Source organism: Quercus robur, chromosome 8, assembly GCF_932294415.1.
Source record: "Quercus robur chromosome 8, dhQueRobu3.1, whole genome shotgun sequence".
NCBI lineage: Eukaryota > Viridiplantae > Streptophyta > Magnoliopsida > Fagales > Fagaceae > Quercus > Quercus robur.
The window spans coordinates 57,035,529-57,062,122 of NC_065541.1; the positions used below are offsets into that span (position 1 = coordinate 57,035,529).

A 26,594-nucleotide genomic window follows, 5' to 3' on the forward strand; every position below is an offset into this window, starting at 1 on the left:
GTGAATATGTTTGTTTGTTTGTTTTTTTTTTTTTTTTAATGAATATTTGGATTGTTTGATAATTTTGTATGGGTTGTTTGATGTGAATTGAGATTTTTTTTTTTAATATTTGGGTTGCTTTTTAACCGAACTAACCGCACCTTGTGTAGACTGGTTTCGACCTCCCTACAAGTGAGGTGCAGTCAGGGTTGAGGGGAAACCGCACCCTATAGGTGTGGTACAAAAAGCCCCCAAAAACCGGCCACACCGCACCGTGTACAGCCCTAAGAGTGACGATGAGGATGGAGGCTCAAGTGAGAGAGAGAGTTAGGGTTTTTTTTTTATATATATATGAGTTGGGTATGGATAATATCCATACCCTACCCGAAATATTCGGATAATATCCATACCCCACCCGATTAAGTTTTACTCATAAAGAATCGGGTATTACCCAAAACATTTGGATCGGGTAGGGTAAGATATCCATTACCCAATGGGTATGGCCATCCCTATAAGAGTGTTTAGGAGTTAGGTGTGAGTCTTTAGAGTTAATTTTGAGAAGCAAAAAGCCAAAAACGACGTTGTTTATTTTGAGGAGCAAAATCGGTTTGACCACGCCGGTTTTCGGTTCTCAGGTTGAACAGGTCGATTTGCATTATTTATCGGTTTTTAAGCTATTTTGATTTTTTGCCATAATCGAACCGGATTGAAAGTCAGTTCTAAGTTGAACCAGTCGGTTCAGTCCGGTTTTTAAAACTATGGAAAACACCAAAAACTGATTTGTTTGTTTGAAGACTTTCATTTTCTTTTTAAAATTTTTTTTCGCTGTATGTGGACTGTGTCATAGTGTCAGTGGTGGTGGGATTTTCTTTATTTATTTGTTTGGTTATCGAGAAAATTTTATGTTTTTGTATATTGTTGTAACGTGCTGTACATGGGGATTTCTAAATTCTCTCTATTCTTCTTTTTCCACGATTTTTTGAATCTGCTTTTTTCATTTTAATATTGATATTATTTTGAAGTTATTTTGGAAATCTAATGTATTTATTAAAGGCTTGTTTGGTAGTAGATTCTAAACATCATTGTTAAAATGATGTAAAAATGATAGTTTCAAAAATGTTATTGAAACATGTGTTTTAGTGTTCATAAAACAAAAAATGTGTTTGATACCATGGTTTAAATAACATGTTTCAGTATTTGAAAAACATAAAATATGTGTTTGGTATGTGTGTTTGATTTTTAAAAAAGTTGACACCATAGGTCTGTATGGATACTGCTTATTGTTGAAAACTAAAAACTAAAAATATTGTAACAAAATAATTTTTAAATGTGTAAATAGTGCTATGGGACCCAATTTTAAAGTTGTTTTTGCTAAATTCCATACTTGCGGGTTCCGTGAACAGTGCACAAGACCCACAAAAAATGCTAAACACAAAGAAAAATTCAGTTTTCAGTGCAATCCAAACATACACCATGTACAAAATAATATTTTTTATTTGAGGAGAGAGAAGAAATCCATTTTATCCCGTTGCCTTCTTTTCTCATCATTGTTCCATCTTTTTCCCTTCTCTTCCCTAATAGCAAAAAACCAAACCCACACCATCGTAGAGTAGCTATGGGCGGAGTGAAATCCATACAAGACGAGAGTCTTAGATTGGGTTGGTGATAGTTGGGGATCTTTATGAGGGGCAGTTGGGCGAAGAATCCTATTTCTGAGCAAGGATTTAAATGGGTTTGACTTCTTTTGCTGATGCGTTGTGAGGGAGAGAGCTTTTACAAGAAGCCATTGATGGGTCGGTGAGTTATGGTGCTGATGGGTTTGAGATGACTTTTGAATTCTAATCCGTTGTGAAGAAGAGAGTTTCGTTGAGTTTTGTGAGATGGGTCGATGAGAGTTGTTGATGGGTGAGAGTTAATGCTTTGCTGCTGATGGGTAAGAGTTGTTGATTAGTGAGAGTTAATACTCTGCGGTTTAATGAGAAGAAGAGAAGAGAGAGAAGGTTTGTCATATCAGGTGGGACCCACGGGTTTGAAGGTATTTACGATGCTACCACTGGAAAGCGTTGTTTGTTGTTTAAAAATAGGTCCCAAGTGATTTCAAAACACATTGTTTAAAAACCATATTTTCAACAACATTGTTCAAACAACACTGAACATAGATACCCTACCAAATACATGTTTTTTTTTTTTAACAAGTGTTCAGTGTTTAAACACTAAACACTGGTGTTTAAAATCGGTGACCAAACGGGTTTTAAAATATTGCAACACTTAAAATCGTGTTTTTTAAAGACAAACTAGATTCTTCAAAACAATGTCAATAATAATGATAACTAGTCGCTACCTATTTGTGAGGTAAATTAAAATAATTTTATAAAAATCTTAAATTGACTAAAAAACTATATCATTGCATGATTTGCTATTGTATGACTTCAATATATGTTACAATTTGAAGAAGAAGTCATTACTTGAACATGTAATGGCTTACAAAAAATAAGGCAAAAGTACACAAACCCACACTAAAAAATGTTGAGCAAGAGCCCACGTTGAAATAATGAAAGTCATACCTCCTCTTAATATACTTTCATATCGTGAGGTGAAGTAAGGACATATACAGTAACAGTAACCTTAAGGCCTCATTTGGAAGGAGAGGAGAGAATGGAATGGAAATAAATGAAAAGAATAATTTTAAAATATTATTCCCTTTTTTTTTGTTTGGGAATTAAGAATTTTAATGGAGCGAATGAAAAATCTATTATCTTATTTGGGAGTTTAAATGGAAGGGAATAGAATGAGTAGGAAAAAACACCCATTCCTCTCTATTCTCTTAAAATTTCAAATTTTCATTCCTCCCAAAATTGGGAGGAATGGGGGAAATGAAATTAGATTTAATGAATTTTTTACTAAAACTCCCAAAACCCCTATATATTTAACCATTTATTTTAAAATATGGGTCTAATAGTAATATTATTATAAAATTATTCCATTCGATTCCCTTCATATTATTTCCAAATAAGATTACTTACATTCCATTCATTTTCATTTAATTCCATTTCTTAATTTTAAAACATCCAATTAAGGTTACTTAATTCTATTTCATTTCAATTCATTTCCCTTACTTAAATACATTTCATTCCATTCTATTCATTTTCATTTCCTTGTGATAATTCCATTCCATTCCCTTATGAACTCCCAAACGAAGCCTAAATTTTAATTATTACAAGCTTTTTTATCTTGCAAAAAAAAAACCTAAGGAGAGTTTGGTGGTTCATGTACGAAAATTACTTTTAAAAAAAAAAAAACTTGAAAAACCATAAAATAAATTTTTTTTTTAACAAAGTAGAGGAAAAGAAAATAATAGAAGAAGAGCTTATACCTCTATTTGGCTTTTTTTTAAAAAAAATATTGGGATTTGCACTGTTTTTATAGTGTTCATGATTAACCTCGCAAAAATCTGAAGCCATGTGGTTTTATCGAACAAAAAACTTGTCTAATATTCTAAATCTATGCTCCATCTACTGTATTATGCGAGATGAGTGATTTTTTTTTTTTCCTTTTAAACTTGATATTAAAAAAAAAAAGTTAAAGTAAGTCATTTTTTTTTTGGAGAAATTATAATAAATCATGGCGGAACATAAAAAAAAGAACACAACATAGAGACGGGAGACATAAATTTAATTGAGTTTATCATAGGAAATGGTAATTGATCAATTATCTATGAAGAATGGCAATACACCAAAATAAGAAATTTATGTACTTTGAGTTCGAGTTTAAGTTAGATTTGTTAGAGAGATAGAGTTTCACTCCTTGTTAAATTATCAACGTTTGAATTTGAATTTAAGTTGAATTTGTTAGAAAGGTAGAATTTCATTTCTTATTAAGTTTGGACTAAACAAAAATAATTGTAGTGAAACATTAAAACTAAACAAAAAAAATTGTGGTGAAACGTTAAAAAGAAAAAAAAGAAGGTGACGTGGAAAATTTTGAGTTACATGTTAGAGTGTTGTAACATTGAACTAATTTTTGGTCAAAATTATGCCTTCAGTATCAAAATTTTTTTTTCTTCAATATGAAAAACCAACTGCCATGTATGCATTCTCAGCATATATAGAGAAAACTATAATAAGAAATAAGGTTATATGGGAATACGAGGTCTTCATTGATGAGGTAACAATCAAGCTGGTCGTCCCAGTCGTCATGGAGGTTCTTCTCCTTGACCAAATCTCCGACGATGATGCGGCAGAGCTGGGTAGCCTTCGTTAATGCAGATGATGTCGTTGCCTTGCCTGTCCCGGGTGTCCCTGTCACCAAAATGTTCGGCTTGCACTTTCTCACACTACCGTTTTGTGCCATGGAATTAGCCCTCTACTACTTTGGTTATCTTAGTCTCTTTCAGGCTGTTCTGCCGGATCTTATTCTACTTCTGTCTCCCTAGCTAATACCTGTGCCATGCACAGAACAGTATTAGATCAACTACTATTACAACAAAAAATGTCTATTACATCAAGTGTTAATACAACAAAATATTTATATATTAGTTTTAGACAAAATATCACATCTACAAGTTAAAATGGTTGTAATAATAACTTAAAAGTGTTAAATTATTGCATCAACAATAATAAGTTGCAATAACTTATAATTTTTAGCTGCAACAGAAACTTTAATATATTAGGAAAAATTGTTACAACAACTTAAAATGAAAGAATCGTTGCAATAAATTGATACCAATTGTTTTTGCAATCTATTGCAACGAAAATTTCGAATTAATAACTATTGCATCGAAGTTACCATTGTAATAATTTGATATTAATTATTTTACAATCTATTGTAACGACAAACACGTAACTGCAATGAATATATCGTTGCAATAACTTTGTATCAATTATTTAATAGTCAATCGCAGTGACAAAATGAATTAATTATCTATTACAATGAAGATATCATTGCAGTAATTTAATTTGACTTATTTTGTTCTATTACAACAAGTTTCGTGAAGTAATAGCCTATACTTACAAGATATTCGAAATAGTAAATTTTTTATTGCAACAATATATATATATATATATCATTGCATCAAAGTTATTATTAAAATATTTGGAGTTTATTGCAACAAAATTTTTTATTGCATAAACCTATTACCTCAAATTTTATTGCAACATCTTGTATCAACTATTGTAATGACTCTAATGTTATTGTAATGGTTTTCTTCGTTGCAATAAACATTTTTTCTTGTAGAGTACATAAATGCATACATAATATCAGTTCATTTTTATATATATAAAAAGAGGAAATTAAAATAGTTTTTTTTGATAGGTAGGTGACTTATTCACTAAAACTTCATATTGTTCAGAATTTCAGCTCTTCTTAAACAAAGCCAACCCACAAAACCACAACATGGTAAAGCCCAAAACATGCATTTCCCTTTATTACTTCTTCCCTCCAGTTTCTCGGCAACCAAACATCAATCGAAACGTAAAACAAGTCAATTCCCTTTCAGCTCAACCTAACATATCTAGATTTATGCAAAATTAGTATATTTCTATTCAAACTTTCTCCCTCTTCCCAAAAAACCCACAACAGTATAAAACACAAAACTTCAACTTTCCATTCTCCATCCATTTCCTCCACACTCTCAGCAACCAAACATAAATTTAAACAAATAAATAAATATATTTTTTTTCTAAAGCTAATTATGTTTTCAAATCATGCCCCAAGACACCAATATTTTTTTTTTTTGGTAGGTAACAAATGTTTTTCAGAGAAAAGATTGCACCCAGTGTACAGGACCTATACTAGATGTACATCATAACTAAGCTTTGAGATTACAAAGATCTTCCAAACAAAACAAAACAAAAAATCCCTCCCCTAAAAAAAGAAAAAAAGAAAAATCCAAACACCAACCATCTTGTACCAATACTGATTCCAACTATACAAAATACAATACAAACCACCAATACAAATTACATCAGCTAAGCAAACCGTCTATAGTGCTAACAAATTAGGAATACAGAGCAAAGCAACCATCACAAATTAATGGAATCTAAAAAAACTTAGGATTTCATGTTTTCATATGAGGTTAAATGGAATACAAATATGGTACTGATTACACAGGTTGCGTTTGGAACTAGTTCCTGCATTAGAAATTTCATAGTTAGATGGCATAACCAAAAATAAACAAATATTTAATTCATAACAAAAAAAATGTCATTTATATTCCATATGAAAGATATTTTGGTGGTAGTGGCGGGTCACAGACTGAAGAAAAGTAGAGAGAAAAGATAAGAAAAGAAAAGAAAAAAGAAGCAAAAACAAAATGAAGAGCGAAAACGTACTTGCGAGCTGCAAAGAGTGAAGTGTGTTGGAGGGAAATTTGGGGGTTTGTTTGGGGTGCTCTAATTTTGTTTGATTTGGAGCACCGATTGGATTTTTGGCCAAATTTGGGACATTAGGAAAGGTTGGGTGGCTGCAGAGTCAGTTGTGAGAGTTATAGGAGGTGTTTGGTACATACACTTAAAAACTGAAAACATGTATAAAAATACGTGTGGATGAAAAAGTGTATGAAATACATGTAATATTGTTTAAAAATAGAAAACATGTGTTTGAGTAGGTGTACGAAACGGGACATAATAGTTGTCTAGAAAAACAAACTAAAATGAATCAAGAGAGAAACACTGACTCATGGAATTGTACTTTGTACGGTTTTGTCTGTTGCAAGATTATTTTACCTTAAATTTTTATTTTTTTTAAAAAATTCCTTATATAGTTGGCCGTCTTTTTTTTTTTTTTTTTTTAAATAAAGTTTTAACCTATGAATTAAGATTATTACTTGATTTTTGGTGTAAGCAGAGACTAAATTCTAAATAATTTCTTATTTAACCATTAAAGGCTTTTATTAGTTGAATTAACCGGAACTCACAGCCTTATATAATATTTGCAAATATGCTAATAACTATATCACATTTATCGGTAATTTTTATGAATAGCTCAAACAAATTTATTGTCTGCTTAAGGTTGTAAAAGAACAATGTTATTTAGGAACAACTCGAGTTTAGCTACTCATCAAAAAAACAAAAAAAAAACAAAAATTTTGAGTTTGGCTTAAGAAAAAGCTTGTTAATGTATATTTGTTTAACAAAAAATTCAAATTCAAACCTAAACAAGTCAAGCTCAAACAAAATGATAACTTCTTGAACAAACTCGTCAACATAAATATAAACTTGATTTAGCTTATATATAATATTATATTTTAATATCTATACTTGTCTCAAAATATTCTTCGATAGACTTAAAATTGAATTGTGTAAGTTTGTAAATATATTCATACGATATCAAATTACTATTATTTATCATTTATTAAAAATATAAATAGTCTATTCGTAGTTAAAATTTATAAAAACAATTTTAAGGACCTATTTGGAATCCGCTTATTTTTCTAAAACTGAAAATACTTTGTCGAAAATACTGTAGATAAAGGTAAATATTGGTTGAAATAGTATAGTGAGACCCATAAATAGTATAAAAAAGTATAGTGAGACCCATGAATAGTAGAAAAAATAAACTAAATAGTAAAATAAATTAGCAAAAATAATCATGCCAAACATACACTTAGTCATGAGTTTTTTGTGAGCTTATTTGATAAAAGATGTACCGATTTTTTTTTTTCAAAATAACACAAAATTTCAAACAATTTTGTTAGTTAGCATAGTTTCCAAACTATTTAGGAAACTAACATCTCAAGTATTAGAGACTCAGTTTTACTGTAGCAACTCGAGTATCACAAAGTCAATTTCTATGAAAATTCACATGAAAATCGAGTATGTGAGACTTGAGTTCCACAAAAACACAAAGACAAAAAAACAGCAAAAGATCAAACAGAGAGATCAAACCAAAGAGATCTTTCTAACGAAACCCAAACCATGAAGACAAAAAAACAACAAACTAGAGAGATCAAAACCAGGTGGTGGCGGCGGCGATTGAAATCAAGCTCTCGGCGTCTTTGGGTGAGTTTCTTCGTTCTTCTTGTTGATTTTCTCTCTGGGTCTTGATCTATCACCAAAGTTCTCCATTTGAGCTTCCCTAAGTTTTGATTTCTTTTGTGAAACTTTAGTTTGTAAGACTCGATTTCCACGTGATTTTTCATAGAAATTGAGTCTGTGATGCTTCAGTTGCTACAGTAAAATTGAGTTCTAAATATTCGAGATATTAGTTTCTTAAATAGTTTGAAAATAATGTTAACTAACAAAATTGTTTAAAAATTGGTGTTATTTTGAAAAAAAAATCCAAAGATGTACCAAGCTTTAATATTGTTCAGCTCGGTTCGTTCCAAAGCCCAAATCATGAAAGCCCAGGAAACAGGGTCCAGGCCCATTCGAAGCTTTCAACTTCTGCGATCGTCTTCTTGTGCCAGCGAAGAAAAGAGAAATTCCCTGCACAGAGAGAAACTTCGCTCCAATGGCTCAGATTCCGAACCTAGATAATGCTCCTCTCAATCTCACATCTCTAAGGTACGCTAAACCCTAATTTTTCCACAGCAATCAACTTCTATAACAACAATTCAATTCTCGTTTGCTAATTGGTCTTTGGTTCATATTCAGAGAACAGTCACAGAAGGAGCTCCTAAACATTCTCAAGAATGTGAGTCTCTCTTTCTCTCTATCTCTTTATCATTTCTCTGTTTGGTTCCCGAGAAAAAATTATATAGTTAGTAGAAGTCTCTGGCTGTTTTTCAGTTATAAGTGGAATCTATGCTTTCCTGGCTCCCAAACATTGAGGAACATCGGATTTAGGATTCTAATTCAGTTCGCATTGCTTGTTTATCACTAGGAACATTCTAGTGTTTGAAATTTTGTTGAAATTGATGATAAACATTGATTGATTTATTTATTTATTTATGTATGTATTTAAATTTTCATGGATTTATAGATTCGAGGGAAAAAGTGCTTGGTTATTGATCCGAAGCTCGGGAGTTCTCTCTCATCGATCATACAAACATCGCTTCTTAAGGCATTTTCTCTCAAACTCTACTTACATCTTCAATGGAATTTAGATTATATGAAGAAAAGTACACTTAGTCATTACAACGTGCACTTGATTTTAGATTTTTTTGGAATCATTATAAATAGCTTTGTTTAGATTCAGTATTTTATCTTCGAAAATATTTTGCTGGTGAAAAGTATAGCCCAGCTGAAACTAGCAGAGCTCTAATGAATGGGAATTATTGATAATAAGTAGCTGCTATTTTTGAGAAATTTCTGCTAATTACAAACAGGAACATGGGGTTGAGTTGCGGCATCTTTCAGCTGACCCCCTTCAAACTGACTGCATCAAAGTGGTTTTCCTTGTTCGTTCTCAGCTCGATTTAATGAAATTCATATGTTCGAATGTTCACGATGATGTATCAAAGGGATTTCAAAGGGAATACTTTGTTTATTTTGTCCCTCGCCGCACAGTTGTATGTGAGAAGGTAAATGTTTGTTGGCAGTCTTTCTGTTTGTAAAACCCATGCTATGTGTATGTATTTATGGTGAGTAGCCTTTGGTTTTACAGATCCTTGAAGAGGAAAATGTTTATAGTTTGATGACTATAGGGGAGTACCCATTGTACATAGTTCCATTGGACGAGGATGTATTATCATTTGAACTCGACCTTGCTTATAAAGTACGTAAAAATTTGTTTTTGTCCGTTCTGCTGATTTATATTAATTATTTCTCTTTGTGCTTCTGATGTCTTATTTTATTTTTTGTTTTTTTTTTTTTTTTTTTTTTTTTTTTTTTTTTCCGTACATCTTAGGAAAGCCAAGTTGATGGTGATACAAGCTCTCTTTGGCATATCGCTAAAGCAATTCACAAGCTTGAGGTCGTGAGATTTTACTAATGTAATTTAGTTAATTCATATAAGGGATGAAGCCTTAAAATAATTTGACCTATAAAGAGAGAATACTTATTAGAAATATAATAAATCTTTTATGAATGCAGATATTTAATATGGTTATATGCTCTTCTTGTATATTTTTGCATTTACCTGAAAGGTTTGCATTGATTTATGTATTATAGTTTTCTTTTGGAGTGATACCAAACGTGAGAGCCAAAGGCAAAGCATCAGTGCGTGTTGCAGACATTCTAAACCGTATGCAAGCAGAGGAACCTGTTAACTCACCTGATGTAATTATCTACAGCTTCAAGCTCCTTTTTATGCAAACTAAGTTGAAAAAAATGCATTTTTATAAAATGATGCACACTTCACTGCCTCCCACTAATGTTTTGTTCGTTACTACAGATGGTTGTGCCAGAGATAAATACACTCATCCTTTTAGATAGGGAGGTAACCTTTTCTTCGTTCCCTCTATTTTACCGTATGTTCTCTAATGTGAAGTCATGCTAGTTGCAAATGATATGCAACCATGTGTTTAAAAATTGTGTATTTTCTTAACCTACCTTATGCCTGGAGGACAAGCAAATTTTAAAACCTTTTCGAATTGGAGAACAAGCCATGTATGGTTGGTCCTAGAATTAATCCAATAGAGAGATTAAAAATGACATGAAATATAAGCCAAAAGTTTACTAAAGACAACTCAGTGCACTACATGTCGAAAAAAAAGGGACCAAAAATGACATTAAATTGAAAAACCTATATTCCAAAAGATGACTAAGTGCGAGAGAGAGAGAGAGAGAAGAAGATGACTAAGCACAACTAACTGCACTATAAGCCCAAAATGAAAATGAATAAAAATACCCTTTACATTAAATTAAAAAAACCAATACTTTTATACTTACTAATCTAACTTCATTAAAATATTGACTTGTGGGTTTGGTTTTAATTTGTTTTAGAGTTGAATCTGTATTGTTATTAAAAATGAATCAATTTCCAAATAATTTATTTCCGTAGGCTCTTGTCAAGAATTTCAGATTTAAATGCTTACTCTGTTCTGTAATACCACAAATCCAGTTTCTTATCGGAAGAAGAATGTAGAGAAATATAGAGAAGTTGATAATAAAGAAAGGAGTTATAAGTTCTTATTAAGAGCTGGCAGTTTGGCACACTTCAAAATCTGAGTCACATATTAAAAAAAAGAGAAGGTTTTAAACTAGTTCTCATTTTTGAGCTACTTTTGCAATGCTTAGTTGTAGATTCATAATGTCTATGATATTATAGATCCTTGCTGTTGCTTAAAGTTGACTATTCCTCGGCTGCAGGTGGACATGGTTACTCCTATGTTGTCTCAATTAACATATGAGGGGCTAATTGATGAGGTAAGCAGAGGAAGTTGGCCCATACTTATGCAATGCATAATTGTTACCTGGCATGATAGTTATGACCCTGGAATGATGTGATTGACAAGTTTAATGATTTATAGTCCTCATATTGTTCTTATACAAATTCAATTAGCTTGGTGAAAACTCCTCCTCCATTAAGAATTTGACTTTGTTTTTAACATTGTGTTTTTCCTTTATCTTATATCCATTCTGGTCAAAATTACATTACATGGACTTGTGAGACTACTGAACCTCTAATTGCATGACCATCAGATTGTTTTAGTTTTATTTATGCTCAAGCTAAATCATTAAAGCTCAATCTTTTAGGAGAAATTATTTTTGTTACTTTCTTGCATGGGCCTGAAATGGGATACCTATTGGTTCTGGTTATATCAATTTTGTTATAACCTCTCTAATACGTTTACTGCAGTGTCTGCATGTCAATAATGGTTCTGTGGAGCTGGATGCATCTATCATGGGTCTCCAACAAGAGGGAAAAAAGATAAAAGTTCCACTTAATTCAAGGTAAATTATTGTCTCTGCTTGATATATCTTGCTGCTCTTGACAACAACGACCAAGCTTTAGTTCCAAAATTTTGGGGTTAGCCACAGATCCTCCATAAACTAATCATGGTCAGTGACATGATTCTTTTCCTCCGTCTATTCAATCCAAAGTCATGTTCTTTTTTCTTTTTAATTTTTGTTTCTAGTTATACTGATTTTTTTCCTAAGATATGGCTAAATATTACGTTCAATTTGGTGGCTAAGCCTCAAATTCTCCATGAAGCTATGTATGTGTGTGTATGTAGTGATGTATACTGTTCGAAAATTGTTTCTAAACTTATCGTACTTATGGATCAAATAATTGTATTAGAATATGATATGCATAATTTACTAGAAAGGCATACAAATGAGGGAACAAAGAGTACAAAATTCTGCAGATCCTATGAGGATAGCAATAAAGAAACCTTTGGTTTCACATGAGCATATCACAAAGCATCTTAAGAATTCCAAAAATTGAGTTTCAAAATGTTTATGCTCTTTCTGTTGTCTCTCTCTCTCTTTTATTTTTTATGAAATGCTTATTTTCCAGAATAACCTAAAGGATGAAAAAGCTAATATCTCTGTACTATATCTAATCACTAATACTCATGAAATTTTACCCCGGGGGGGGTGGGGGGTTGGTTGTTAAATTGTGGCGGCTAAGCCTTGGATGTTCTAATGTTGTGTGGAGTGTCCTTTTTGGTAGATTCACTTCCACAGTTCCACAAAGCCCTTTTGTCCTAAGATAGTTATTATATTACTTCCCTAGTTTTTACAGATGCACCTTAGAATGTTAGATGCTCCAACTGTTTAATGTTGTTGATATCATGCATACCATCTGTTAGTTGTAGGTACATAAGGGAAAACATCAATTTGGTGCCAAACTATTATTTATTTACTAATTCTATTTTTCTTGGATTATTTGTTGATGCAAGAATTGCCAGTTGTCCCAAATGCTTTCACTAAATATATCTTTTCCTTCTTGGTTTTTTAGTTCCTTTCCACTTCTTTATTTCCACCTTATTTCTCTTCTTCCTTCTTGTCACATTCACTTACTGCTGATGGTCTAAATTTGTTAGTGACAAGCTGTTTAAGGAGATACGGGATCTCAACTTCGAAGTTGTTGTCCAGGTTGATCTATTTAAACCAGTTTACATTACTTGCAATCATAGCTTATACTTCAATTTCCAAATCTGTCTCTTGTCAGTTGTTTAAAAAAAAAATCCCATTATTCTTCTTGGAGTTCTATTTTCTTAATTGCCATCTGCAGTATGATTGCAGATTCTACGTCAGAAAGCAACATCCATGAAGCAGGACTACACAGAAGTGACAACAACTGTAAGTGAATGGTTTAACATCTGAACATTGCAGTCTCTTTTGTGTTTATGATTGATGCAAACTTGAATATTTCCTTGAAACTGATGTTAGTGCTACAATACATTTGTCCAACTTCGCTGCTATAAAATTCAAGTACCTTAGTAAAATATGTATTAGCTATAGTTGTTACTTACTTGTTTGGATGTAATTGCATGCATGGTTGAATAGTTCAACCCATAATTGAGGGATTAACATGATTGTTATGTGATCGTTTACTTATGAACAAAAAGAAGAAGATTATTTATGTATCAGATGATGTGCACTTTCAACTTCTTGTATCATACCACACATACAGTTCTCTCCACAAAACACAATCAGTATCTCAATACCTTCCTTTCTAGACTGTTAAATGATTTTGTAAATGTTTTCTAACGGACTGCTATGTTGTGCACAGACACAGTCAGTTTCTGAATTAAAGGACTTTGTCAAAAAGCTGAACTCGTTGCCAGAAATGACTGTAAGTATTTTCCTACTTTTAATTTTTCATTTTCGAGATCAATATGTGTGTTTCCAATTGATTTTAATTTTCTGGAATTTGTTGCTTCAGAGGCACATAAATCTTGCTCAGCATCTGTCGACATTCACATCAAAGCCAGCCTTTCTTGGGCAACTTGACATGGAACACACAATTGTTGAGGCACAGAGTTATGACATGTGAGCACAATTTCTACTGTTATCTCCAACTTTTGAAGGCCTAATGTGTTGATTATATGCTTTTCGCTTTATAATATATGTGAATATACTCAATGCAAAAGCATGCTGATTGGGTAGTAAATGGTTTACTGAATTTCAGGACTAAGGGTTGATGCACTGCTTATGGCCATGTAGTTATGATGTTATTATCATGTTTACTCAATTTCAGGACTAAGGGTTGATGTGCTGCCTATGGCCATGTAGTTATGATGTTATTATCGTGTTTGTTTGTTTAACAATCAGCTTATGGTCTTTCTGTTCCTGACACACATTTGACTTTTCAGAAGCGCCAATTGTTCTTAACCTAAAACCAGATTATTGTTTGTCATCTTTGGAATGCATCAAAGCTATCCAACCACTCTACTCAAAGATTTTTTTTTTTTTTTTTTGTTGGATTAACGAACTGTGCTGGCATCTTTTAGGTGCAGCGCACTTCAAAATTCAATCAAGTATAAATAATAAATGTCCCCCCTTTTTGATTGGTGATAGTAGCTGTTCAGAGTCTTCTGACCTGTGCTACTTGTATCATATGGAATAACTGAAATGGCATTTTTTTTTTCCTTTTTCTTTTTAAGCAATTGTATTTATAATCTTTCTTTGGTTACTAAAATCTATGCATTTTTGGTATCTTCAAGTCATTTCTCAAGATCAACTCCTTTCAATTTGTCATAAATACTAATTATGGATTCTCAGTCCCCTATCCTAATTTCCAAAAGCATGAAACTAATGCAGATGCTTTGAGTACATTGAAGAATTGATCCATAAGCAGGAGCCTCTTGTCAATGTCCTACGCCTTCTCATCTTATTTTCCATTACAAGTTCTGGGTTGCCCAAAAAGCAGTTTGACTATTTGAGGCAAGACTTCATGCATATTATCATTACTGTTAATTCCTTGGGGTCTTCCATATTTTGATTTTGTTGGCAATTGAATTTTGTAGCAATTTTTACCTATGTACTATTGTGGATGTGTATTTTTATTGATTTATTAGTTTCAACTCTTGGTCTAGGAGAGAACTACTCCACAGCTATGGATTTGAGCACATGGCGACACTGAATAATTTAGAAAAAGCTGGGTTGCTCAGAAAGCAGGTTTGGTGTCATTTTGCCTTTATAATCTAGCATTTCCTATATTTGATTTTTATAGTCAACTGGCTATGTTAAGTGGATTTTATCAAATTATTGGATTCATGGTAACATCATCTTAACCTTGCAGGAGTCAAAAAGCAACTGGCTGACAATTAAACGTGCTCTACAACTTGTTGTTGAGGACACTGATACAGCCAAGTATTATTCTATTTGACCTTGTGATTTGGTTCTTCTTCATAATTGAAAATATTAAGAGTTTGGTCCACATTTACATCTAGGGTGGTGGGCTCATAGCTTGCATGTCTTACATTCCTCACACTGATTTGTGCCCTTTTAGCGTACCCAGATTTTGCAATATGGCACAAGTGAGCACCTACATTATTTACTCATCACTGGGGTGGCTCATTTGATAGAATTATATGACCTTATTGTTCATGGTGTGCAAAACCAAACACTATGGGGGGATGATGCACTGTACAGCGTCATAGAATTTTTATAAGCATAAGCTACTTCGGTAGATGCTGAAACACTTATTAGGTGGGCAGAAGCAAACTATAATAGCAAGATGGAATTGATTATAAGCTCGATATTCGCTTTTAAATTCTATATAGGTCTTTTCATGGTGGATTTCATATTCCAGTGCTTATATATTTAGAAGTTTTTCTCAGAAAGCTGTATGATGATGAATTATGGATATGGCTGCTCTTTCTTTAGCCAGTTTTACAATTCATATCTATTAAGGCTCTCATTCCCTCTCTCCCTTTATCTCTTTTGATTCTCATCTCTTGGTGTCACTAAAACAAATTCTGCAGTTTCTGGAACTACTTGCACCATATTTATGCATTCCAAGCTGTTCCTTATTACATAGGAAATTATAATACACTTAATTCTGAATCTAGCCATGTAAAATGTTTTTAGGTTATTTTATTTTATTTTATTTGTGTGGGTGTTTGTATTTCCCCATAGCACTGTTGTGTTTCTTCCTAACTTTTTATGTGCTTTCTTATGTAACAGCCCGAATGATATTGCCTACGTATTTTCTGGATATGCACCTCTTAGTATCCGTCTTGTTCAGCATGCTGTGCGGTCTGGATGGTCAGATTGATTCTTTATTTGCTATTTATTTATTTATTTTTTTGGGATAGGTCATTTTCTAAGTTTCTTACAAGTTCTTGTTGTCAGCAATACATATTATTGCCTTTAACCTAGGAAAAAAAAGATAGATTATTGCCTTAATTCATCAATTCTCTTTGGCCTAATTCTTGTTACAAATTGACTTTTGGGGCGAATAATGGAAAAAAAAAATTAAAAAAAAAAAATCCTGGTCTTATTTTAGTATTGTTGTTAATATTACTAAATTGAAAAAAGGAAAAAAGAGGAAACCTTATAATGTTCAAACCAAAGCAAATCCAATGTGACTGGCAGCAGCCTCTTGAAGTGGATCAGTGATCCCATCATGCTTTAATGATTTATATTAAATCATCATAGTTAGTTCTAGGTTCCTTAGAACCTTTCAATTCTAAAATTGCCACATTAAGTGATAAGACTCCAATAAGGGTCTTGGTATCAAAGCTCACGCATCATGTGCTACCTCAATTTCTGGGGGTGTCTTGATTGTCTTCATAAATAACATATGAAGGTTTTTTTCCCCCAAATTTTCACACGCACATTTAAACTCTGCCAAATTTTTTTATATTGAGAGCATTGCTATTATTTTGTTGACATTTGAAACATGATGGGCACAGCCTCTTCCTTGAAGACCTGTAACAGACAGGCTTATTATGCTATCATGTGTAGAGTAACTGAGCAAGGATGGCTCATTTGTATTTATATAATGTTTACACATGTTTGTTTCTGCAAAGAGTGATAGTTGTGATGAGATCTAAGGCTTTTTTTTTTTTTTTTTTTTTTTAAATAATAATTTTATAATTTTATGTTTTTATTCTTTTTTTGGCTAAAAGTTCTCTAATACTCATTTGAGAGTTCATAAAGGAATGTAATGGAATGAGTAAATAATGGAATGGAATGGAATAGATGGAATATAATGAATTTAAGTAATGGAAAGGAATGAAATGAAATTAAGTAAAGTTGTTAGGAAGTTTCAAAACAGAGCAATGAAAGGTAAGTAACCTTGTTTGAGAGTAACACAGAGAGAAATGAATGAAACCATTTTATCACAATATTACTATTAGACCCTTGTTTTAAAATAAATGGCTGAATATATAAGGGTATTTTGGGAGTTTTAGTGAAAAATTTCATTAAACTTCATTCCAATCCCTTTTATTCCTCCCAATTTTGGAGGGAATAAAAATTTGAAGTTATGAGGGAATAGAGAGGAATGAGTGTTCCATCTTTATCCATTTCATTCCCTCTCACTTAAACTTCCGAATAAGGGAATGAACTTCGTTAAAACTCCCGAACAAGGAAAAGAAAGGAATATTCTAAAATTATTCTTTTCATTCAATTCCATTCCATTCTTTCCCTCCTCCCAAACGAGGGTTAAGGCTATGTTATCTTTGTATGTGGCGTAGTAGCTAAAGTCTTTTGGTCTTAGGTGTCTGAGACAAGTTTCATTACCCGACAGGTGCCTAATATGTTGATCTCTTGATCCTATGGCATTGGAACATGGCCATAACATGGCCTTTGTTGAACCCCCTGAATACCCCACTTATTTTGTGGCCCATAGAAATGTCTTGGTTCCATTCATGGGATAGAAGTCAAGACACCATTGTGACAATATCTACAATTGTTCTAACTGGTCTTTTACAACAATTACCACAATTGATTCTCGCTGCTTTTGGATTATGAATTTGAACTTTTTAGGAAAATTTTATTTTCTCTTGAAAGTAACAATTTGACCCTTCAGGCGTCCTATAGAAGAAATCCTGAAGCTGCTACCAGGACCACATTCAGAAACAAAAAGGGTAAACTTCTCATGATCATGCACTCTTTGGATCTCTTTTCTATCCTCACAATTTAGGTGACTCTTGTATGCTGTACTATTTTACAGGGCAGATTCTCAAGCAGTCCATCATATGACACCTTGCAGGCTTCAGCTAATATAGACAAGTATGTTCAGCTCGTCCTAGTATCTAGGATTCTTCTTTATTGACTTTCTTATGTTGGGTCATTTTGTCTTTAGTGACAGCAAATCTTTTAATGATGATAAGCCTGTACAGATGAACATTAGACTTTGCTGATAATATAAGGAGCAGTATCACATTCCATTTCCATAGCTGAAGCAGTTGCCCCCTAATTTTTACTGTAGTTTTATTTTCAAATACAATAATGTCACTTAATATAAGTATGGGATTGAGGATGAGGTCATGATTTCAAAATCCATTGGTGCACGTGTAACTTACCAATAAAAAAGAAAAAAGAATGCTATACTCTCCTTTATTCTGACACTTCTTGACATAATTCAGAGTTGCTGATGGAAGGCGGTCTCTAGTTCTCGTTGTCTTCATTGGAGGCATAACATTTGCAGAGATTTCCGCTCTTCGATTTCTCAGTGCTCAGGTGTGTCAAATTTGTTGCATATATGGAATTTACTCATCTGTTTTAACAATTTTTTGAATTGTAACATACTGTAAAACCTGACCATTTTTCTTCCAAACTTCAAAGTTTTGAAATTTCTGAAGGTCATTACCAGCCCTGATTTGACTAACCGGTGATAATGGTCTTTTTGTTCTTGAAGTTATACTGTAAATGGCAAATCAAAGATTAATTTTGTTACAGATATGACAAGTTTCATGGAATTGTGCATCTTGCTTTAGTGTTCCAGACTGATTAACCAGTTGCAATGATGTCTATTTTCATCCTCATTTTTAGGTTTCTATAATGTTTGAGTAACTTGTTCTTGCAGGAAGGGATGGCATATGATTTGATTGTTGGGACAACCAAAATTGTCAGTGGGCATAGCTTAGCTGAAACATTTGTAGAGAGGTTGGGCTAAGGTGAAATTTTTGTTTGTTTTTTCTTTTTCTTTTTGTAAAGTTTTACTGGCTATGAGAGTAGAAACTGAGGGTTGTTGGCCTGACTTGAAGCCCTTGTAGGGCATGTTGAACTGATTATATATCTGTTAGCTTGTTGAGAGTAGCGTGTACGGTTTTCTGGCTTCACCTTTTCTGTATTGATTTTGCGAGGTCAAATCCCAGCAACCCTTGGAAGGAATTATTTGGTTTGAATTGGAAGAGAGTATTTCCACATTGTTGTGATTATTTTTTTATGGCTATTGACTTTCAGCATTGCATACATGAAATTGTGAAGAAAGTGTAGAGCATGGTATGCCTTAGGTGATGTTACCAGAAAAATGAAAATGGAGTCCATAATCGATGATCAGATTTAGAAGCAATCTTTCTTGCTTTTCATCTACAACCTATATAACACCTGATATACGCCATCCTTAAAAGATATTTCTTCGTACACAACAAGTCCAAAAGACAATGTTTAAATTTGGGTGAAATACATTGTTAATTTTTGAAGTTTCAAATGCATGCTATTAGTTCCTAAATTTTAACAAATAAGCAATAATAGTCCCTCTTACTGCTTATGTTAGTTTTCTTGTCTATGTGTCTAATAGAGTGATGACATGACATGACAATTTTTTATTATAAAAAAATCACACATGCTTGGATCTAACGGAGAAATCTGTTTAATTTGGGTCTTTCCCCAATTCAAACCCGTTAGAAGATAAACCCTTATTCACACACAGATTTGATAGAGAGAGAATGTGTTTGTGTGCTGGCTGATCAAGGCATTTGCATATATAGCTTGGGCTGTTTTTTGGACTTTATTTTTTTGCTATGAATGGTCTAATTAATGTAATAATGTTGTCCGTAATGGCTAGTTTGGATTAAGGGGGAGTAAAGTAAAGTTACCAGAAATTAGAGAATGCAATGGTAGAACAGCCTAAAGGTTGAACGTGGCATTTTTGAATCAATTAGAAAAGAAAAAAAGGAAAAGAAAAAAGAAAAAAACCCAAAATTATTTGCCAATAGCCCATCATCAGTGCAAGCCCGAGCCCAAATTTGGACCTAACTGACTAGGACCTATTGGACCCGAACCGGTTGGGACCAGTGGCCAATAGGTTAGGTTTGGTCAAGGGTTGTAATATACCAGTCCGGTCCTAAAAATTGCAAAAGATCAACTGGACCGGATTGTTTACATCCCTAAACGTGCAATTTGTGTAGAGTGCTAAAATTAATTTTTGTTACCATTTTACAAACTTACCAAAACTATTTATTGTCAAAATATATATATTCAATTAAGGCTAATCAAAGAGATTGCCCCAGTCAGCACATCAAAATTACATAAAGGATTATTTTAACATAAAGGTTTTTTGCTTGAAGATGTCTTGCTAAAACAAATATGATGAGCTTTCTATGAGATAGATTCTTATTATTTGTGTTTTTTTTAATAGAGGAATTCTTCTTCTTTTTTTATATACATATAATAAAATTTGAGTAAAAAATGTTAGGATCACAACTTTTGCCACAACTTACTCATTTGATAAGTTTGGAGTTGTGAATCCACCACTTTTACTTCACCACTTACAACTTGCCATGTGAGCAAGTTGTGGCAAAAATTGTGGGAAAAGTTGTGGTCCAAGAATTACTCAATTTGAATCTATGATGTCCCATTTTCGTTATAATTGTTTTTATGATTATGATCAAGGCAAGAAATTAATGTGTGTGTATATATATATTAATGAAGAAAACTAAAGTAAATATATTATATATAAGTAAAGTAAATAATAAAGTCAAGTCAAGTAAATAATAAAGTAATATTATAAAAAATAAAGTAAATAAGTCAATACTTAAACATAAACAAAATAAATTACAATATTGTCAAAAAATTTCTCCATAAAAAAAAATATTGGCAAAACAAATACTTACAGCCTACAGGAAATAGAGGTAGAAACAGGTTTTTCCAAGTAGGAAAGAAAGCTTACAAGATTAGATATTTGTATGAAAGCTAAAAATTAAGTTCTGGTTACAATTAAAGAGAAGCAGCCTTTTTATAGGCAAAATTAAGCATTATTTGAATAGTGAATAGTGAATAGTAAATTTGATTTTTTTACAATTCTGCAGGTTTTCATCAGCTTTGTTAGTATGTGCTGACAATAGTGATGTAAGCAATAGTTTCAACAATTTTGTTGGTATATGCAAACCATAGTGATGTAAGTAGTGACTTCAGCAATTTTGTTAGTATGTACTGATAGTATTGTCTTTTGCAATTATAGAGTTGAAGCAAGAAATTAGTCTTTAGCTAAGTCTGGAGTAGCAATTGAGTCATGTTCAACCAAAGTCTGATCATAGTGGTAATAGGGATTATCATCTTTTGCAACAGAGGCTCGGAGGATGCTATATATATATATTTGGTACAGGTGAAAGACTTTTACCTGTTGAGTTAAATCCAGTGAAAATGAATTCCATTAAACTAACTAACAACAACACTAGATGGAATGAAGTTAGACATAGGCGCAAGAAGCTGTCAAAATTAGAAGTGGTGAAGAGAGCTTCGAACATCCTTGCAGGGTTTCACTATGACCAGGCCATCACACAACTAACTTGCACTAGGGAGGATACAAAATGCAAACCACCTGATGGAAGTTATATAAGGTGGAAGTGGACGAAGTTATTTTCAAACAACAAAGGGAGGTTGGTATAGGAGGTTTGTAAAACAGGTCTCAAATGGAATGATAACATGCCTGTCACTTACCTGCAAAACACTAAGAATGTTTCAAATTATGTAGCTTGGATTGAAGATTGTCCTAGTTCCATTTCTAGTGCAATTTCTCTTGATGTATCCAGTTTACAAATTTGATTGAAATTCATTTTAAATAAATAAACAATAACATCAATACTAAATGGAGTCTGAGAAATAAAAAAAAAAAAAAAAAAATTCTTGAAAACAAAAACCAAATTTGAAACTCACTCTACTGTGAAGGCAATGGAAAAATTATTTGGTATTTGTAGTCAGCTTCTTGGTCTAGGTTTGTAACATGTTCAAAATAATTTTCTTGGATTTTTGAGTATTGAATTTTTAGAGATATTATAGCAGTATTAATGATGTACCCCCAAAAAAAGAGATGGAAAAAAGAATTTAGTGTTCTGGCGTCACCATAACCCACAACAAAGTAAAACTTGCAAGTTGAAACAGAAAATTTAGCTTTTTTAATATTTTCTCACCGTAATAAACACAGACACTGCACCATAAAGTAACATTTTATTTGGTCATTATGAATAAACGAATATGAGACATAACTCTTTCTACAACACCATATACAACAACAGAAAATTGATGAAGCATTTAGGTAGAGTTACAAATGTACACTTGACCACCCGCATGCTATGAAAGTTCTGTGAAAACGTTCATGCCATGCTGCCCTTCGTTGCAAAAGGCTGGGTCTTGAACATGCTGGTCAGATTTATAAGTGTTCCAGTCGACAATCTTTCCTGCTTTTCATTCCCACATAACCGATACATGCCATCCTTAAGCATATTTCTTTGTAGATAAACACCAACTGAAACGCTAAATTGAGTTTTCTTCACGTATAAATTCTTATATAACTAGATTTCCTGCACAGCTTTCTGAAACATATCTAGGAATTAAACTTTCTTCATGCAAAATATGGCTCCAACAAACTCCTAAAATACAGCTAGAATTTTATGTATTAACAGTAGCACCCACTTCAATTTGGTTGAGGAGCTCTAAAATATTTCCAGCTTTTCTCTTCGCTCTGTCCGTGCCATTCTCTGACAGTTCCTTCAATGCCTCCTCTGCACCAAACTCCTTTGATAGTTTCAACTGCTCAAAATCACCTGCGCATAATGACCACAATACTGCTGCAGAATTCTCCCGGTTGCGTGGGGAACCAGTTCTTATAACCTCCACTAAGACTGGAATTGGCTCCGCTTGACGAATTGCGGTCTTCCCTTCCTGATGGCTAGCAAGAATGGCCAGAATTGCAAGTGCTTCATCCACCATCCCACCTCCAGCATCCTTCAACAATCTCATCAATGGGGTCACAATACCAGCCTTTACAGCCCTTGCCTTGTTTCCCTGATAGATCGAAAGATTGAAAATAGCGGTAGCAGCATCCTTTTTCCCCCTTGGAGTCCCCTCACAAAGCAATGTTATAAGAGCTGGGATAGCCCCGGCTGCTCCTATCGCCACCTTGTTCTCATCTATTACAGATAAGCTGAAAAGAGTGGCAGCAGCATTTTCTCTAGCTTCCATGCTGCCATTTTTCAATACATCTACTATATCAGGTATTGCTCCTGCATTCACAATAGTTCCCTTGTTACTCTCATTGATGGAAAGGTTGAGGAGTGCTGTAACAGCATGTTCCTGTGTCCGGGGATCTGGAGAAGACAATAGTTCTACAAGAAGTGGTATGGCTCCTGCCTCAGCAATGCATACTCTATTATCTGCATTCCTCTTAGCAAGCAACCTGAGCTCACCAGCAGCTGCTCTTTGCTGTTCTGTATTCCCATTTGCTAGTTTTTCCAATAAGGCATCAATAGCAGCACGATCACAGTCTGAAACATTGCCTCCTCCTGATTTCTTGCTTCTACAATTCGCTTGCTTTTTTGGAAGCTCGACACCATTGCTTTCACACCATAAAGCAATCAGACTCTTCAAAACATAGTTAGGAGTTAGGGCTGTGTGCAACAGTGTCTGCTGTGTCTTAGGACAGGTTTTATGTCCTGCATCAAGCCATTTTTGAATGCAAGACCTTTCATAAGTCTGTCAAAAAAAAGGTAAATATTTCTTTAGTAATGACTACTGATAGTCTGATACAAATAAACTGTTGTAAACTTAAAACTGTGAAGGCAGCTGCCAGTTTATACCTGTCCAGTAGAGACAATCACAGGATCTTTCATCAATTCAAGAGATATTGGACATCTGAAATCATCTGGGATAACAGGAGATCTGTGCTTAATCAAGCCCTTTTCACCCTCAGAGGTCTCCACTTGAGAATTTTCAGTCAGAACCCAGTCCTTAATCTTCTTAAAGAGGGATGACATTTTTTCAAAGCAGTCCCCTGGATCTCCGTTGCTTGAGATAACCATTTCATGGAACGCAAGTGACTCTTTCTTTATATCATTGATAGTCTTGAGATGCAGCTTTTCAGAAAGTCTTTTAAGTACTGCTGGGTTGGGTTCTTTTTCTTTTTGTGCTGTGGCTAAATCAATGTCTAGTTGTAAATCAAGTGTGTCAATTCTTCCCTTGGCTCTTTGGAATTGAGCATGTACTAGTTCAATCTGAAAGAAATAGAAAAATGTCCCACCAATTGTTAAAACTTTCAAATCAACTAAATGTTACTTTCGTTAAAATTCATTTATGAACAGTATTTTAGACAACATTCAGGACTATTTACTCTTTAAAATTGAAATTAAAAGGGTAAAGACTACTGCTGAATTATATGCTGTTAATTCTCTTCAAAATAAGTTGGGTTGTAAAAGTACCTGTTCGCGAACCTCCTCAGATAAATTAAGTTTATCATAGTGAATCTCACTCAATGCTGCTTCAATTTGTTCTGTCACCAAGTGGAACTTTTGAGCAATCTTTTCCCTTTGAAGAGCCTGTGACAAGTAAGACATTTCATACCTCAAAACTAATGATTTAAAATCAACTTGTTGAGAAACAAGAATAGAAATTAAGCCAAATTACACAGTAAAAGTATCATACTGCTGGGTGGAAAATGTATTTAACAGTTTGTAGTATTGATGGTTACATTAGTTTGTACTAGACGACCTGAAAAAAAAAAAAAAAAAATGCCCATATCTAGTTCTAGCTAAGCAAATCACGGTTCAAGTACAGAAGCAACTGTAATCACCATCTCATACCTTTTTCACTGAAATGCAGAACTCATTCATCTAAGAAAAGAAGAATTCATTTCTCATTTCTCAAAGCACCCCGCCCCCTCCCCCCCCCACCAAAAAAAAAAAAAAATCCAAGCTTTGTGGAATTCATTTCTTAACATGCATATGCAAATCCGACTTGATAAGACAACATTCATGTACATTAAACAGAAAAGGAACTCCAAAATCTATAACCATATCAGTTTTTATTAAAAACAAGGTCTTCCTCCAACCAATTACATGGTGGTTCATAAGACCATCCATGTGTATTAAACTCATTAAATCATTTATACAAGTCACATATCTATTAAATGGATTGAGATTATTCTAAACTGGTTCATAAGAAACTTAGGTCCTAGTTTTAATCTCTTCCTAAATTCAATGGGCACACTTGGATTCTTATTTTAACTCTCTGATCTCATATACCAAAATCACACTTTGAACAAGAATATAGACAAAAATATCCAACTTTTATTTATGCGATTCAATTCCTCATAAACCACAAACTATAACATATACCCAACTTTTATTTCTGTTCAACAATTCCTTGTGTGTGTGTGTGTGTTTTGACTTTTGAGTTAAAAACCAAATATAAAATAGAATGATGATTTCTTTGGGGTTGCTTTTAAAAAAAAGGTCAAATTCTTCACCATTTTAGCCCAAACAAAGAAATCCCACTTTCCCTCCTCCTTTTCTCATTGTCAGCAATCAAACAGAAATCGATTCATTTAAAAAAAAAAAGAAAAAAAAGAAAAAAAAAGAAAGAGAAAAGGCAAAGAAAAAGTACCAGATAGAGCTTGCTGCCACCGTTGACCGAGTTGAGAAGTTGGGTAGCAGAATCCAAACCGAGTCTGAGCGATTCAAAAGCCTTAACCACGTCATCGTCAAGCCCTTCCTCGCTGTCCCTCAATTCCTCAAACAAAGGACTCAGCAGCTTCACTCTCCGAACCAAGTTCCCATACATCTTCTTGCAGACGTTTCGGCAATCCGATAACTCAGAGATCGCCTTCGTCGACTCACTGAGCCGACTCAGAACCAACTCGCCCTCCTGAGAATCCTCCATCGGACCCATCTGAGTCGCCCCGATTCAATAAGAAGAAAGCAAAAAATTATTATTAAAAAAAAAAAAGTTTTGAGCTTGAGAATTGGATTGGTTGGGAAATATGTTAAGGAATTGAAGGGTATAATTGGAAAGATAAAAAACACGTGAATTTTTGCAGAGGATGTCTGAGAATTCTGAAACTGAAAGAAAGATAGGTCTTAAGGTTGTAAAGACTTGAGGTTTAAGAAAGAATGGAACAAAGATTTATAAATTTTTTTAATAGTAATATATAAATAAATGGAAGTATTTTTAACATGTAATCATAGCCTTTGGAAAGTTTTATATAATTAATTATGGGATTATTAGAAATTTTTAGAAACACAAGTTGGGAAATTGGTTACTTAAGTCTTTTTGATTTACTGTTGACCAGTTTGGTGAGGAAGTTGGAATGGAGGGAGATGGTACCAATATATTATTTATTTATTTATTTATTATTTTTTGACAATATTGTCCTCTGCATATATGTTGTTTTTTTTTTTTTTTTTTAATTTCATTTTTCACATGTGGATGTTTTTGTTGGTTTGTTTGTCTTTTATTTTCGGAAAAAAACATAGTTTTGGAAACAATAATGTGGACACCATGTCTAGAACCTTTAATTTTTTTTCCCCCTATTTTTACCTTTTGATATTAAAAGTACGAGATCTCCATTAAAAACAATAAAAACAAAACAAAGTCATCTTGGAGAATCCAATT

The 26,594-nt window shown here is 33.3% G+C and overlaps 2 protein-coding genes across 3 annotated transcripts in view; one reads left to right on the forward strand and one right to left on the reverse strand.

Annotated features, from left to right (window-relative positions):
• The window catches only part of LOC126697207 (U-box domain-containing protein 14), a 70,009-nt gene extending 43,849 nt beyond the window's left edge, over nt 1-26,160 (reverse strand). The window contains exons 1-4 of one of the 2 annotated variants that reach the window (XM_050394096.1): nt 25,587-26,160; nt 24,404-24,520; nt 23,786-24,199; nt 22,139-23,681 (exon numbers count right to left, since the gene is read on the reverse strand). In XM_050394096.1, coding sequence (XP_050250053.1) covers nt 22,599-23,681; nt 23,786-24,199; nt 24,404-24,520; nt 25,587-25,871 — 1,899 coding nt within the window. In that variant the 5' untranslated portion in view covers nt 25,872-26,160 and the 3' untranslated portion in view covers nt 22,139-22,598. Of the gene's footprint in view, nt 1-22,138; nt 23,682-23,785; nt 24,200-24,403; nt 24,521-25,586 lie in introns of those variants that run through there. The other variant, XM_050394097.1, reaches the window with a different exon arrangement.
• Nucleotides 8,307-19,147, forward strand: LOC126697208 (vacuolar protein-sorting-associated protein 33 homolog). Its single transcript, XM_050394098.1, has 22 exons — nt 8,307-8,480; nt 8,571-8,610; nt 8,899-8,979; nt 9,245-9,439; nt 9,523-9,633; nt 9,766-9,831; nt 10,029-10,136; nt 10,252-10,296; nt 11,169-11,225; nt 11,659-11,753; nt 12,851-12,902; nt 13,053-13,109; nt 13,543-13,605; nt 13,696-13,802; nt 14,574-14,696; nt 14,849-14,930; nt 15,055-15,125; nt 15,942-16,022; nt 17,794-17,851; nt 17,938-17,996; nt 18,353-18,446; nt 18,793-19,147. Exons 1-22 carry the CDS (start codon nt 8,428-8,430, stop codon nt 18,880-18,882), a joined length of 1,788 nt encoding a protein of 595 aa, XP_050250055.1. The 5' UTR covers nt 8,307-8,427; the 3' UTR covers nt 18,883-19,147.
• Nucleotides 26,161-26,594: the final 434 nt, after the last annotated feature.

What these genes read in the sequence shown, in the direction of transcription:
- LOC126697208 (XM_050394098.1), top strand. Translation starts at nt 8,428, where the DNA reads ATGGCTCAGATTCCGAACCTAGATAATGCTCCTCTCAATCTCACATCT. An exon ending in TACAAACATCGCTTCTTAAG is followed by an intron (nt 8,980 to 9,244) that starts GCATTTTCTCTC and finishes AATTACAAACAG; the next exon opens with GAACATGGGGTTGAGTTGCG. An exon ending in ACTTCGAAGTTGTTGTCCAG is followed by an intron (nt 12,903 to 13,052) that starts GTTGATCTATTT and finishes GTATGATTGCAG; the next exon opens with ATTCTACGTCAGAAAGCAAC.